The 16,538-nt window shown below is 41.6% G+C and overlaps 1 protein-coding gene across 1 annotated transcript; it reads left to right on the top strand.

The window, feature by feature from the left end:
* The first annotated feature begins 248 nt into the window (after window positions 1-248).
* On the top strand, window positions 249-15,568 carry iqck (IQ motif containing K). Its single transcript, XM_085351878.1, is given in 10 exon segments — window positions 249-300; window positions 374-456; window positions 770-914; window positions 1,016-1,113; window positions 1,586-1,638; window positions 1,779-1,856; window positions 2,483-2,567; window positions 9,118-9,229; window positions 14,736-15,009; window positions 15,427-15,568. Coding segments are annotated over 10 exon segments (1,122 nt in total).
* The last annotated feature ends 970 nt before the right edge of the window (window positions 15,569-16,538 follow it).

Genomic DNA, 16,538 nt, shown 5'->3' with positions numbered 1-16,538 from the left:
CCAGTGGTTACATGGAAACTAGAAGTCATTTTCCTAATTTTGCAACAGCTGAAAGTTTAAAACAAAGATATGAGAACCACAAAAGCAGCAGTAGCATTTTAGGGCCAACCCCCCTCCCCGACTCGGTTTATTTTCTATGCATTGCATCGTTTCAGTATATTTTCGCTGTGTCGGACTTGTTTACACCGGAAGTCACGTGAGCACACCTACCGGTGACTCCATGGCAACCGCTTGAGTTAACATAGATAATGGCAGAGATCATCTGTACTAAGAAATAATTTTTGCAGAAAATGTGTGAAGGTACGGCCTGATCTGTTTGTCCCTGTGGTGAAACAGAAAAACAAAGGTTCACGTGTTCACTGTGTCTTTGTAGAGTTTGAGGCCGAACAGCACAGCGGTCCCAGCCCTGCGTGGACAGAGGCCAGCTCTGTGAGCACCCAGCTCTCCCGGCACAGCGTAAGTACACACAGACGACGTGATGTGTGAAAATACAAATCTGTGGGATTTAATCTGGATCCTGTGTCAGCCTCGTTTGAGATAACTGGGCCAGCTGGGTATTCAAATGCATTCTCCGTCATGCGCAAAACCCTAACACATACATGTGAAAATGTGAACCTAACTGATGGGGATTTATAAATATTGCTTGAAGTGCAAAATAGCTCCTCCATTTTTATATGGTTTATAACAGAAAACTATAAAATAAATTATTTTTTTAAACTATTTTTGAAGTCTAAATTGTTCATGAAAGTTGAATGATTGCTTTGGTTAGGTACTTATGGATGATCTTCTCAGAGACTTTGAGCCCGATGTTTGCTGTGCTCTCCCTGGATACTCTGCATTAGAAGGACCTCATCCTTCACGGCAGAATCGCCCCCCAACTGCTGAAACTACACCTTTTCCCCAAGTCCCTGAAAGTAAGATACATAGCTGCTCTCCCTGTAATGTGAAACTGTAAGTATTAATACATATTTGCCATCATTATAATTCTGTCTTTAAAATGTTGTGCTTGTGTCAGATCCTGTCACGCGTTTCTTGGAGAAGAAAGTGTTTCCAGTGTTGGTACCTGGACTGGAGGCTTTGCTAAGAGAAGCCCAGAAAAATGGCTGCTTTAAGGTCTAAGTGTCTTTAATAAAAATCAATTGTAATCCTACAATTGGACCTCTGAGAAATCAGAAATTAATCAAGGATAAAAATCAACCACTAAAATATTTTTTTTTTTTTCTGTTCAGGAAGTAAATAACCATAATTTGACATCTTAATCAAAAGCTAATAATTAATTTTATTGGTTTTTTTTCTGCTTTCCTTTAGGAAAATGGTAAATTTGAAAGTTCACGGATAACAACAATAATATTTTAATATTTAAGAGTAATTAGTTTAGTGCATCTGTGCCATGAACCTGACATTGGGCGGTAGTCTGATCAATTTAAATGCTGTACAGGAATAATTAGCCAGTAGAGGGATCTAAAAAACAATTCAGTGCTTACAGACACCAAAATGGGAGCTTTGTTGTTTTAACGCTTGTACATTTTGCTGCTTTATAGTCAAGGGAGATGCTGAATATAGGGCAGTCTCTTTTTTATTTCAGAGGAAAATAACAGCGTTTAACCCATGTGACTTTCTGACTGAGTGGCTCTACAAGTAAGAGTCCTCCTACACACACCTCACTCTGCACTCTGTAGTACTACCCTCACCTCACCACATAGATTCTCTCTGATGTCACATTGAAAGTGCTGTGTATGTGAAACACTGCACGTTTCACGTTTTTCATCCTTCCTCAGCCATAACCCTCGCAGGAGTGGACAGGAACCAGTGAGCTTTCATGACATCCCCTTTGTCAAGGACTGGCTTGGGATGCAGTGAGTATCTCTTCAGTTTGCACACCATGGTTATTATAGCTAACAAAGACAAAACTAAAACTGGGTGTGAAAAAACATTTTAGTAAACGAGAATAAAATAAAAATGCTAGGAGTTGCAAAACTGACTAAAATAGAATAAACATTTCAAGGGAATATTCTTAGCTTTAGTATTTGTAAAATAACGTGAAATTTTCACAACATGTACTGAAGTTATTGTACAAAAACATACAGTGTACAGTTTTTAATCCAGTGTCTGTAGCAGAGGTGTCCAACATAAGGCCCGAGGGCCAGAATCAGCCCTCCAAAGACTTCAATCTGGCCCAATGGGCAATTCTAGAAAATGTGAAGGTGAGCATAAATTTAGGACTTTTAATTCTATCTTCCAACGTTTTGCAGCATGATAAAGAGCTCCCCCATGGCCAATCTTACAACACCACGTTTCACTGGTTTGGCCCACTTTAAAATCAAAGTGGGATGTAATGGGCCCACGATGTAAAATATGTTTGACATCTATGGTTTATAGCACAAAGCAACTATAAGCTATGACACACACACACACAAACTCCATGTACGCTCTCCTTTCTTGTCTCATCACTCTTTCTTTTCCATTTCCTTCCATCCTCCAGTCCCAGGCCGCCCACTCCTCTGTTTCTGCGGCTCACTGAGTGCGAGGCTGCTCTGCTCATCCAGGCTTTCTGGAGAGGATACAAGGTATGTTGGACATGACTGGAAGCTGAGTGCTTTTTACAGGCTTTCTGTCCCAACATTTATAAAAAGGGCTGGGGTTTGCAGAATGACAGGTCTGAAAAGCACCAAAAAGTGTGAAAAAATAAACAGGAAACCTAAACTTTAAGAACTGAGGGACGTTTTATGGAATGAAGAGGTTGCATTGCATAGTCTTGGATGCATTTTACATTTCACTGACACACAACTTTAACTTTGCCTCCTTGACCAACTTCACAAACTCATCAAAGAATTCACAGTGTGGACATAAGATAACATTTTGAAGAAGAAAGTGTGTAGGAGTCCGGCAATCATCCCACAAGAGCACAGCGACCCTGTGTGTGTGCGTGTCTGTTAGGCTACAATAGGCTCCCGCTAAGCGTGCATCGGCCAACAGTCTTGTTGTTGTCAGTCTTGTTGTATAATCCCATCCCCTTAAAGAGCCCCCTCTTCCACAGGGGCTGCAGTTTCATTCAGCAGCTTGATTATGTCATCAGTGATGCCAGGCTTTAAATCCCTCCTGTGTGGGTGTTGTGGTCTGAAGCACTCTGTGCTGTGATATAAATAGATATGCACAGACACTTCCAGAGGCAAACAGCAGCATCTCTCTCTGTCACTCTTTCTCCCTCACACACACGCACGCACGCACACACACACAGATAAACGCCAGCTCCTGTGGTGTAAGGATAAGCAAGGGTCATGTTTTGTTTGTCTTGACAGAACCTCTTCTTTTGTGCGTTTCTTATCCGAAGTGCTTGTGGGAGGATTCAGCCTTAGTGTGGCTGCACAAACCACTGAGAGGAAAAGATGCCAGCTGCACCGACGTGGACAATTGCATTACATTTGAATGATTTGAAAATGTTCTTGCACATGTGGGCCTGAAGATAAAAGTGTGGATGCGGGCATAAAAAAAGATGGATCGAATGTGTGTCGTGAACTGCTGGGGCACCAGCAGAGGGCAGCACTCCCTCTTATTTGCCTTTTTTATTTTCTCCATGAACAACAAAATATAATTGATCTCTGCCCACATGTGGTGGCAGCAGTGAGCCAGCTGTCTGTCACTCCTTGCTGTATGTTTACCCTGAAATAAGAGGTTCAGCAGGGCCACTGATAGGACTGCAGCTGAACACCCCAAGGGATTCAGGGAAAGAGAGAGAGAGAGTGGGTAGAGACAGAGTGAGGGAATGGGAGGATTATGAGGAAGGATGATGGTTGGTCTATGTTTGGAACACTTTCGCATGGATGGCAAACGGGAGGAAAGAGGCGAGCTGATGTTGCAAAGTGGTGTCAGAGTAGGAAGATGCAGTTCTTCTAGGGGGTGGGAAAAGGGAGAGAGATGCAGCACAATCAGGGTCTGCAGCTGAGCGTTGGCCTCTTGGAAGACGCCTCTAGGATCATGACTTATTTAGGCTACATGGAGCGGAGCAGAATTTTTGTTTGGTCCTGACAGGCACTGTAGTGTGTTTCGACTGCTCTCACCTTGACTTGAGAAAAACGGCAGTTAACAGCGGAGTGGGCAGCAGAGGAGGGACGAGCACGTCAGCACAAACCGAGTGAACTGTAAAGCACCAGTGCCTTGTTAAACTTCTACTGGGATCATTAAACATAACTATTACAGAATTATTCTTACACCAGCGTGCAATCAAGATGTCGTAGCTCACAAATCTAATTTCTAAGTAAAGAATTCCAAGGAATGTTTCACTCAAATCTGCCTCTCTGTCTGATTTTATGTGCTTGAGGATAGTTTATTAGAGCATAATAGGATTGTGGGATTTTCCTGTAATATATAGTCAGTATAAGATCAGTGCACTCTGTTCACTTCACCCCCATCTGCCTCCACACGCACCCCATTCCCCCCCTCACACTTACACCCTCGGCCGTTATATAACCAGCTTGACGCAGCGCTGACTGCAGAGGGTGTGTGTGTGTGTGTGTGCGTGAGTGAGTGTTCTGGTAAGAAAGACAGACAGACTGAAGACTAGGAAGGGGCATGAGAGTATTTTTGTAGAGTGGAATTTTATCCCTCTATTATTAATCTCTTTCATCAAAACGCTGAGGGCTGAAGCAGAGCAGTGCTGGAGCGCACACAGACGCACACACAAACACACATAGACACAGATGCAAACTCATGACCCAGACAGTGCGTTTGTCTTTTGTTTCACTCACGTATAACTGTTAAGAGCTCCTAGGTCTAAACATATTATATAATCTTCTTTACACTGTGTACCTTAACCTAACTATAATCCATTCATCCATGCCTGCTACTCTAATGCACACTGATGTGCAAGCATGGACACATACACAGTCTCCTCTGATCACTAAGACTTCTCAGGATTATTCAGCTGAGCTAGAGTAGTGTGGCTGTAGTGTAATAAATTCCCATTGCAATTAGACTGTCAATATTAGTGGGTTGTGGTCTGGTAGCTTTGCCCTTTATCATCATCACTGCCATTTCCACTGGCTCCAGTTGCAGATTTATTTATGTGGCTGGCCTTATCTCAGCTGCAGCGCACCTTTTATCTGACTGGAAAAAAAAAAATCAAACCTAAGTCAGTTTTTTGGGGGGAGGGGGAGGGTCCTTTTTCTGTAGTGAAAACTTGAAACAAATACCATCAGTTGATTTCCACTGGAGAGTTTGGTAGATGAAAAGTCTGATACAACCACACACAGTATAAAACAAGGATGTAGCCACCGTGACATCACCTGTCCTATTTTGAAACTTCGAAGTGTTTTCATTGTCATGATTTTGTTGTTTTGAAACCAGATGTGATAAGCATTGGCCAGAGCTGACCGTGAAATTCGGCATTCATTGGCTAACTAATTGCCAGCCCTATCCTGTTACCCAATGTGCACCTCCTGGATAAATCTGGTTTTGTGACACTTAGAATGGCTAAAATGTAAAAAGTAAACTTGATGTTTTCTAGTGAAGGGTGATGTAAGGCAGTTAGTTAGTTAGCTGCAACCAGCCAGAATACTTCTAGCTTTGTCCAGTCCAAGACAGCGTTGGTGTCATTATGCAGTGTATACACTGTACCACGTATATGACATATAGTAGGCTTTATACAACTTTGCAACCAAACAGTGAAAAACGTTCTTTCTTGTGCATGTTTCAACAATGTTTGATGATGTCATCTTAAAAACTTTTTTAAAAGGCTCATACATCTTTTTTCTCACTGATACTCCCTTTTTTTACATTCCTCATGCATTAATTTTTGTCTGCTTCCAGAATGTGTCGTTTTTCCTACTCTACTTTTCCTCTCCTATCTGTCACCTCTATCCCCAGCCGGCAGCTGGTCGTGGTCGATGGCTGCCACTTCCTGAGCCTGGTTCTGCCTGAGGTCTCTGCTTGTGAAAATGGAGTGCTACTTTTCAAAAGTGTTTTCTCTCTATTTCTCTCTTGGGTCTTGACATTTTTATACAAAGTGCTTTGAGGTGACTGTTGTTGTAAATTGGCACCACATAAGTAGAATTAATTCAACAGAATAGCAAAAATCTTGGGTTTCATCGGCTTTCTTTCTCATAGGCCTTTTAATAGACCTTTCCTTCCTTCTTGTACTGCAGCTTCAGATATTAAGAAATGGGGCACTTGCTGAGTTGTATTCCTCCTGACATAAACGAATAGAGCTGGTTGAAAGAAACACACACACACACACACACACACACACACACACACACACACACACACACACACACACACACACACACACACACACACACACAACACAACACACACACACTTGCCCCTCCCCAGAGTACTGCATAGTCAACAGTAGAAGTAGGTCTATGATTCCAGTTCAATGGTCCAAGGGCAGCAATAGATGAATGGTTTTAAATGTGGTTCGCTGTTAAGTCAATTTGATGTACCACGTGCAGTGACACTCATGCAGAAGATATGTCTCAGGCTTGGTCCTTGCTTACCCTCCTGTAAATGGGCTGATGTCTCATATTTTCACTTGTGCATTTATCTGTGCCTACATTTGTCTTAGTTCTTATTTAAATGTAAGTATTTTTTTACCTTTAGGACAGTAGGGTGGCAGTGCAACTGCTTATTGTGACTCAGTCTACAGGGGCATGAATACAGGCCACAGGTCACTGGGCTGGTTAAGCCTTGAAGGAAGCTGTGGTGAACACAAAGATGATGGATGGGTGGAGTGTGAAGGGAAAATAAAGCAGACTGTGGCTGTGTCTTTCTGCACTTGGTCGTGCAGCCACTTCCCCGGGTGAGGAGCTCAGTCTCACAGTCAGCTTTACACTGGAAAGGAATGCAGCTTGAAAGGCTGAGTTACGAGACTGCAACGTGTGCGTGCACACCATAATGTTGTATGCAATTGTGGATAATGTGGTGTGTGATAACAGTGGCCCTTGCAGTGTCTCGGTAATTTTTCTAATCACTCTAATCCCAGCCTTCATGCAAACATACAGCATGAGAGGACTGAGTCACATGCACACAAAACCAGGCTCTGCCACGTGAGCAGTGCATCAGCACGTATGATTATATCAAGAAGATAATGCGTTAGCGAAGTTTCACTAAGAATTCAAATGAGTATAAATAACTGTGAAAAACGATGAAGTTGAGATGCATATATTCTAACACGCAGTACAAGTAAAACGTCAACATTCTTAACCAGGCTTCGTGCCCAGGGTCAAAATAACTTAGCCCTGCAAATCAGCTGTGCCTGATGCACACAGACAGGCTTCAGAAAACTCAGGCGCACACACACACACACACACACATACAACTCAGCCCTTTGTCTCCTGCTGTCATACACAAGCTGTCAGCATCCTGCAGAAAGCTAGTGTATTCATAAAGTCAGCTTTCCAAGAACTGACTTTGATTTTTGCTCCATTTCCATCATTTCGGAGAAGCTGACAGCATCAGAAGCAGAAAGGGAGAATACAAGATTTATGGAGGACATCAGTGAAGAGTGACAGAGAAGAAATGGCACACAGACACAAATAAAGCACACAAGCGATGGTGAGCAAACACAACAGACTTAACCACCCATCCTCCCTCTGACCCTCACCCCTCATTTCCATTTCTATGGTTTGCTCCCATCAGCAGAGAGGCTGCTGCAGCACTGTGACACCCCGTGAATGAACTATTGGAGCGCTCTAGTTTTACCCATTCCTAAACCTATCACCAGGCTTATATAACAGACCCACTTTTGTACAATAGCAACACTTTTGTTGCCACATAACCAGGCACTTAGGAGAAAGTTGGGGTTGAATGGAGCAGAGTGAAAGGAGACTGGTGAGAAGAGAGGTGGGAGAGAATTCAGAGTGAAGAGAGGTGGATGGAGAGGGAAGAAATACTGATGTGTTGGGGAATCAAGGGAGAGTAATGTGTTAGTATGAAAGACAGTATCTGAGGAGAGATCTACCACCCAGGGAAGAAAGAAGCCTGTCAGAGATAGTTGAGTACAAAGAGCATAGAGGAAAGAAAAAGGAGGAGTAGGAGGACTAGTTAGTGGGAGAAGAATAGAAGGAGGAGGGATAAATATGAACAGGAGGTGAAGCCCTTTACAGATATTTTATTCACATTTGCAACATCAAACTTGCTCGGTAATCTTTCAGGAAGTCCTGCAGCCCACATACACACACACACACACACACACACACACACACACAAAACCAAACACAACAGCTGCAGTAGTTTCATCCAAGAACAGAAGCATAATTCATACAGCCTGGATTAGGCTGAATCAGGGTTCCTGTGAATCCTTAGAAGCTCTTCATTAACCTCATAGTAAGGCCTAACATTTTAAAATGCATTAAAATTAATTAATTAATTAAATTTAAAATAGGAAATAGGATTTTATCACTTGCTTGGCTTATTGTTTTCATTTATTTTTGCAGCATGGTGTAGGCAAGATGTGTAAGTTGCAGTATGTGTTTCAACCACAGTGCAATCAGTATTACTGGACCACATATTTGCATGGAGATCTGACCAAATGGCTTACATAAGCAGGTTTTGGCACAATTGATGGAGCCATGAATTCTGCTCTGTACCAGAAAATCCTGAAGTAGAATGTCCGGAGTGGCCTAGTCAACGTCCAGAGTTGAATCTGATTGAGATGCTTTGGCATGACTTTAAACAGGCCGTTCATAAAAACCCTCCAATTTGGCTGAATTAAAACAATTCCGTAAAGAAAAGTGGGCCAAAATTCCTCCACAGTGAAAAAGACTCTTTGCCAGTTATCGCAAAAGTGTGACTGTAGTTCTTGCTGCCAAGTGTGGCACAACTAGTTTAAGGAGTGACTTTTTCACAAAAATTCAGGTAGGTTTGGATATTTTTTTCCAATAATAAATGAAATAATCATTTAAAAAGAACATTTATTTACTTAACCCTCCCTGGAAATGTTCTTAATGTTAGTAACTAAAGCATATACTGTAACAGACTTTCTAAATAACCTTCTTTAAACAGTCCTAACAGCTTACTAACACTGATTAGCTTGTGGCTCAATTAAGTTATTGATGATGTTTGCTCATGTGAATTTATGCATGTGCGCCCTTTGCACGTGTCCTGTGATTGTTATAGATCAGGGCACAGCCAGATGTTCAGGAGATGCGCCAGTGGCAGAAAAAACTGAGAGAGACCCGTGACATTGGCAAAACTGTCAAGCAGTTCTGGGCGAAACAAGAGAGACGAGGTAAGCCCACATACGCTTACACACACACTCACATGATATCACTGAATGCCAGCCCTCAGGCTTGCTAGTAGCATTATATCTACTACTATCAAATTCTCTTCAGTGCCTGACAAAAGCTGCTGATATTCATACAAAGGTACTAGACTGCATAGAAATCAGTCCATACAATATTCAGATTTACAAAAATAAATACGCATACAGTGCGGTGTGTCAGCCTGTGCACAAATAGAGTTTCACACATATAAACGGCTGCAGAGATATTCACGCCAACAGGGCTTTGATTTTTAAAGCTGAAAGACGAGGATTCTGGGAGCGGTGACACACAGAGAGAATGAGGGCAGTGACGGAGAAAGAGAAGCAGACATGGGGAGAAAGTAAGTAATTGAGAGAGAAGATTGCAAATGAAAAAGAGAAAGAAAATGTCTTGAGGGCTCAGGCTATGCTTGTGTGACAGCGACGGCAGATGATGGGGGGGGGGGATTCATGTGTGGAAAGAGCGGAGTAACAGAGTGTAGAGGGGAAGGGGATGAAGTCTGAGACGAGGGTAAAGTGATGTGTACGTCTTTGCCTGTGGCGAGTGTGTGTGTCTATGTGTGCACTGTGCACATATGAAGGACAGGGAAGAGCAGCTGAGAATGCAGACCCATGTCCACTGTGACTGACAAGCATTAGAGTTAAAGGATGATGACTACACGTTGTCTTTGGAAGCTTGCATAAGAACAGAGTGGTACACTGTACATGCACTTTCTTAAATCCAAGTAGGCTTGCAGGGAAAAAAACACGACTGTTGCAAAGTTCAGCAAAAGAAATTTATTTGTACTAATAAAGAATAGAGAAAAAAAAAAAAGCACACAAACAGGATTTTCTGTGGGGGCTTCATAAGAAGCCAAAGAACTTTGGAGAACCTCCAACTTTTTTCTTCTAACATCACCATACCCTTGATACCTTTGGCTAGTATAATGAAATTCTTATCATCTTTGTGCTTTGTACAAATTAGCATACTGAGCTGAATTCACTGATATAGTCACCAATGAGGATGCCACAATACCAATACAGATACCTAATTTGATACCAAAACAAACTGAGTATACAGTGGACTCAAACAACAACTCCTTTATCAAAAAGTCATTTTAAATAGATGATATGGTCGAGTGTTTATTTCAAATTTTAATGCTGTATTTTTTTTGACAGGACATAGACTGAAATGTCAGGATGGTTGCAGAGTAACCTACTAACATTCCTATGAGGTATAACATGTACCATTTTAAGTAAATCTTAGCTCATTTTGAATTTCATGACAGCAACACATCTTAAAAAATTGGCGATGTTGGGGAAAAAAGACTGGAAAAGGAAGCTGTGCTAAACAAAAACAGCTGGAGGAACATTTTGCAACTAATTAGGTTAATTGGCAGCAGGTCAGTAACAGGAGTGGGTCTAAAAAGAACATATTAGAGAGGCAGAGGTTCTCAGAAGTAAAGTTGGGCAGAGGTTTACCAAAAACTGTTTCTACAAATTGTGGACCAATTTTAGAATAATGTTCCTAAATGTAAAATTGTAAAGACTTCAATCAAGAGAAATCTCCGTGTACAAGGGACAAGGCTGAAAACCAGCATTGGATGCCTGTGATCTTCAGGTCACCCAGGCATTAAAAACAGGCATGATTCTTTGATGGACATGAAAGAAACATTAAAGCTCCATCATCAAAAAAAGGAAGCCACATATGAACATGACCCAACAATGCTGCTGTCATCTTTGGACCAAAGCTCATTTAAAATGGACTGAGAAAAAATGGAAAACTGCTCTGTGGTCAGACAAACTGAAATTGGACATTTATTTTGGAACATGGCGCATCCCGTGAACTAAAGATGAGAGGGACCACCCGGCTTAAGACCAGTGCTAAGTTCAAAAACCTGCATCTCTGATGGCATGGGGGTCCCATCAGTGTGTATGGAATTGACAGCTGGCACATTTGGAAAGGCACCATCAATACTAAACGGTATATACAGGTTTTAGAGCAACACATTCTCCCATTGCATATTTCAGCAAAACAATGCCAAACCACATACTGCCTCTATAACAGCACTGTGCCAGCACTGTAGTAGAAGAAACACGGCCTGCCTGCAGTGCAGACCCAGACCTTTCTTACAAACAACTGGGGGCAGACCACTAAATGCACCATCATCCATGTGTAGCTTTTGCTGTCCTCGCTTCATCTTCTTCAGAATGTGAGCATAGCTAAAAACACCTTTAGGTGCATCCTGCCCCTGCTGATTCCAGAAGTTACTAAAAATGCAAATCAAGTCACATTTTTTTGAATATGCATCAAACAGCAGAGCAGCAATGGTGGCACAATGATCAGAATTCTAGCCTCACAGCAAAAAGGTTCTTGGTTTGAATCTGCAATCTGGTTGGGGTGTTGCATGCAGAGTTGCATGTTCTGCCTGTGTCTTTGTGGGTTATCTCTGGGTACTCTAGCTTATTCCCACACTCAAAGACATACACACTTAGTGCAGTTAGGTTAATTGGCACTTCCAGATTGAATGTGTGCGAATAGTTGTCTGTCTTTGTGCAGCTAGCGGGGGTAGATTCTTGGTCTTTTTTTAGGGACATTGTATTTATTTTTCCACGCGCCTACTGGAACGCTGTACCATCATGGTGCATCACAACAAGTTAGCAAGTGGACAGAAAAATCAAAACACATGGCAAAGAACAAAAGATGACTAAAAGAAGCTTCTCTCTACTTTGCATTGTTGCAGCTGTCTACTTTTCCAGCGGGTCCACGTAAATGATTTCAAACATTTAGTTAATAAGGATACAGAAGGTGCAACTCCTACATGCACAATAGGACTAATGACACAGAAGGAAAGAAATCCGATTACACCGTGCTTACAGCAGACAGCTCAACAGTAATGTTGTCGTATTGTCTCCCCCTTAGGGAACTGATATATTCAACGAGGCAACACTCATCTTCTACCCACAAATAAATAGGGATGGATGTGTGTCAACATCACACTGTTTGGAGCAATACTGGGAATTGTCTTCTTGAATGAATCCATAAATAATTACAATCTCTACATTTTACTCTGTTTGGTGCTCTAATCTGTGTAATTGCCTGATAATTTACTGCACTTTGTGGTGAACTTTTTATAGATGGGAGGATAAAAATAACCGCCAGATGTAAGCTTTGTAAAATAATAATATATGATAATAATATATGAAAATAGTTTTTAAAAAAGAAACCCTCAAGAAGCAATTACATCTATATTTAATCTATTCTGCTCTTCGCATTTAACCCAGATACAGGAGCATTCATACACTGAGGCGTGCTTCAGCCCATCTGACGGGGGTGTGGCGGTGTGTCATGATAAACACACACACCCTCTAATAACGCTAGTCATGGTAGTGTTTCAGTTTTTGTCGCTCAGAAACAAAGAACAGTGGCATCATGAGCACAGGTTGTTTCCACAGACGCATTCCACACAACAAAGGCGCTCTCTGCGGCCGACGAACATTCTTCCACGGGCGTGTGACAGCCATGCCACACTGCCACTGCTAACCGCCGCCGCTGCTGCTACTGCTGACCTGACATTCTAGCTGGGGGCCTGGGGATGGGTGTGCATGCGTAAGAGAGTGCATGAGCGTCTGTCCAGACTGTCGGCCTGCATGGAAACCATTTTCCAACCTTTTCAACTGAGTCTACAATGGATGAAAATAGGAGAGAACAAAAAAGACAGAAAGTGACAGAAGTTGCAGTTTGTTTGCCGGCTTCTTCTGTTTTTGTTTTTTGGATGTTATAGAAGTCGCCTTCCTGCACTGTGACACATAAATGACCCATGTTTGGTGCACTTGCAGAGTTAAAAAGAGAGCGAGAAATAATTTAGGGAAGCTCCCCTTCCAACTGTAAGTCCCACAACAGCTGTGCTCATCTCATTTGACCCGAGAAAGCCGGCGTACAATACCTCCTCTGCCGCTTCATAGTCTGAAATCAGAATTAGTCAGAGATGGAGAGAAAAACAATGAGGCAAAGAGCAAAGAACATGCACACACTGATATGTCAAAAGGTCACATCGCACTAGACAGGTGCAGCTCTCAGCAGTTCATGAATCACCTCGACTGTCCTTGACTGGTGCTTGTTTACCGTCAGTTTAAGCCCTGTTAAAACAGCTTGTGACATCACGTGGTTGGTGACATTGTTTTGAATAGATCAACATGAAATGAAGTAGCAACAGAAATCTGTTAATTGTTTTGGCCTTCTCCCTTGTTTTGTTTTGTTTGGTTTGGTTTTCTTCACCCGCCATGCCAAACTACAGCTTTTTAAAAGATAAGTCATGGGATCTGAATCAGGGAAATGATTCTCAGATGATAAAACAAAAAAAATACTGAAGGGCTCCATCACTGCATATTTGGATTCTCTATATGTACGGATGCATTTTGAAATCTTAAAAAAAAAAAAAAAGTTATTTTTTTTCCAAACCGCAATTCCATCACACTTTTTCAATAATTAGCTTGTAAATAAAACAGTTCAATTCAATTCCATTTTATTTATACAGCACCGAATCACAGTGTCACCTCAAAGCACCTCAAAGCACTTTATATTGTAAGGTAGACCCTACAATAATACTACAGAGAAAACCCCAACAATCATATGATCCTCTATGTGCAGGCTCTTTGGTGACAGTGGGAAGGAAAAACTCCCTTTTAACAGGAAGAACCAGGCTCAGGGAGGGGTGGCCATCTGCCATGACCGGTTGGAGTGAGGGGCAAACGATACCGTAATTTGCACTCCATGACAGCCTCTTGGGTAGCACTTGATAATAATGTCATACTATTAGGCATTAGTAAGGTATTAGCGAGTGCTTAATTCATCATTTATATATCATTAGTCCTCCTTAGTTTGACATTTATAAATACAGATGTGTTTATCCATCTGTTACTCTTACACTGTGTACAGCTATCACTGCTAGTAATTATCCTAATTTTAGTCATAATGATATATCTATATTTATAAATGGCATACTGAAGAGTAGTAATGCTATATAAATGATAAATTAAGCAACTACACATACCTTACTAATACGTTAATAATGCTTCATAGCATTATTTGTTATAAAGTGATACCGGCTTTTGTTTTTCATAGATATGCTTACTTTAACAGTGTCAAAGCTGTCACTCTTTACTGACTGATAACAACAATAGCAGCAGCAGAGGCAACCAGAGTAGCGTTGTAGCTGTGAAAGTGAGAAAGTGTCAGCACTTGTCTCAGTCGTGTTCTGTTCATAATTTTTCAAGTTATTCTGCTTAAAAAACTGCACTTGAAAAGAACTCGCTTGATATCATTAAAACCTTTATGCAAGGAACAGATAATTCTGCTAAATTCTTTAAAGGCTAACACATTCAAGATTTTTTAACCTGTTATTTAAATGAGCTAATCTGTCAAATTCCTAAAAGATTGTAAGGATCTTTTTTGCCTGGAAAACATATCCGAACATCTCTTGTTTGTCTCCAGTGGGTTCGGCTATGACAGATCTTCCAGAAAGCCCCCAGCCTGGAAACAATGTGTCCATCCAGGTGGTTTCCCCCACTCCCCAGAGCACCGCGGTCCACACACCCACCACCCATATGAGCCCACAGCCTGGTGAGTGGCTCAGACCCAGCCTGCACGTCAAGGAAGAAGTAGCCTCTACATGTCTGACTAATTTCCTGTCTGTGTCCAACAAACTAATCGCAGGGTCTCCATCGTTACTAGGAACTCACAACCTGAGCTACCCTGGTGGGACTTGGTAACTGGAATCATTAGCCTTGTGTAAAAGCTTTTTTTCTGCTGTTTAAACACTATTAAACTCTGTTAGGCTGATGTCAAATTGACCTAAAGTGATCAGTCAAACAAGCCCTGTTTAAGGAAAAAAAAGAAAAGAATAAAAAAGATGCCTGTAACCAATTTGATATGGCCAGGCCAGGATTTATGGTCTGAGATCCGTGTCTAATTAGTTTATTGCTTTCATTGCCTTTTTGATGGATCACTTCCCTTCACGAGTCTCACCCAGCCAATGAACACCATATAGCACGGTTCACATATTATACTGTCAGGAGTGAAACCTCTTGTAACGGGCGTCATAATTTCTCTCTCCGCACCTCTGGATGACAGCTCAGTGGAAGATAACCATATTTCCTTGATCTGTCCTTTCCTCTTTCCTTAGCAATAGACATCACTCCACAAAAGAGGTCATAGCATTTCCATTCAAGCCAGAAATTGAGGCCAGAGTCAAAGGTGGCTCGGCACACGGCACACCGCTTTATATCCTGTTTATCAGGAAAGGAAATGACATGTCAGACAGCTGAGAATAAAAGAGAATTGGAAAAACATCACTTAGATCACTGGTTTGTATTTGGCAACTATCTGACAAAAAAACAATAATCTCTAATATTATGCTTAGATTTTTATTACATTAAAGGGTTAAAGTAAATTTGCCCTGTATAACAATACATATGAGAATATGTGCATATATATGTATAGTTATATAATAACACAGCTGAGGAGATTAAAAAATAAAACCCTGTTAATCAGTAAGTCACTTAACATTTCTGCCACAGAAACATGGGATGGCTTGGCTACTCATTACACGCACAACATGAAATAACGCCATAAAAATAGATGTATGAGGTGTATTTAACTTTTGTTTATTCTTACTTAGTAGGAGTATTTTCCTACTGCTGTTTTGGTCTTCTGCCTAATGTGTCGAATAGGCGCACATTTTGCATCATCCCCATTGAGTCTGCCACCTTCAGCTGTTTGTTTTTACTAGCTGTTGGCATTCAAATATTTATCTTGAATCAGCCTCAGAAATCATGAAATTTGATTTGCAAAAATTAAAAGACTGCTGCTCAAGTGACTCTACAGTTCTTCTTCCTGTAAGACTGTCCGGGTTATAGCTGTTTTCTCTTGACTATGGGTGTCAATTAAAGTGAAAGAATAAAGTGCACTCCTGGCATTTTTCCATCTCGCCACAAACCCAGCGTACCTGAGAGGGTACTGATGGTTGATCTTCTGTTTCATGATGAACTGCTTCTTGACCAAGTGAAGCATACCACCTCAGAGTGAGTCATGGGGAGGGTCATGTATCTCCCTTTGCAGGTATGTGGATGCCTGGAAGACAGCTGCCACTGGGTGAGGAGATAAAACGGCCCATTTAATTCTGGGGACATCTGATAGAGGAGCCAGCTCCATGAAGTCTGGCAGAACTGTACCCAACTGAAACCCGATCACACAGCAGCAGAAGGTAGTGTCGGCATCAAGCTGTCAGAGCATAGA

Source organism: Diplotaxodon limnothrissa, linkage group LG4, assembly GCF_057381915.1.
Source record: "Diplotaxodon limnothrissa isolate DT_005_m linkage group LG4, D_limnothrissa_male_GT1.1, whole genome shotgun sequence".
Classification (NCBI taxonomy): Eukaryota; Metazoa; Chordata; class Actinopteri; order Cichliformes; family Cichlidae; genus Diplotaxodon; species Diplotaxodon limnothrissa.
The sequence above is the reverse complement of the archived record's forward strand: the minus strand, read 5'-3'. Positions and strand labels throughout refer to the sequence as shown.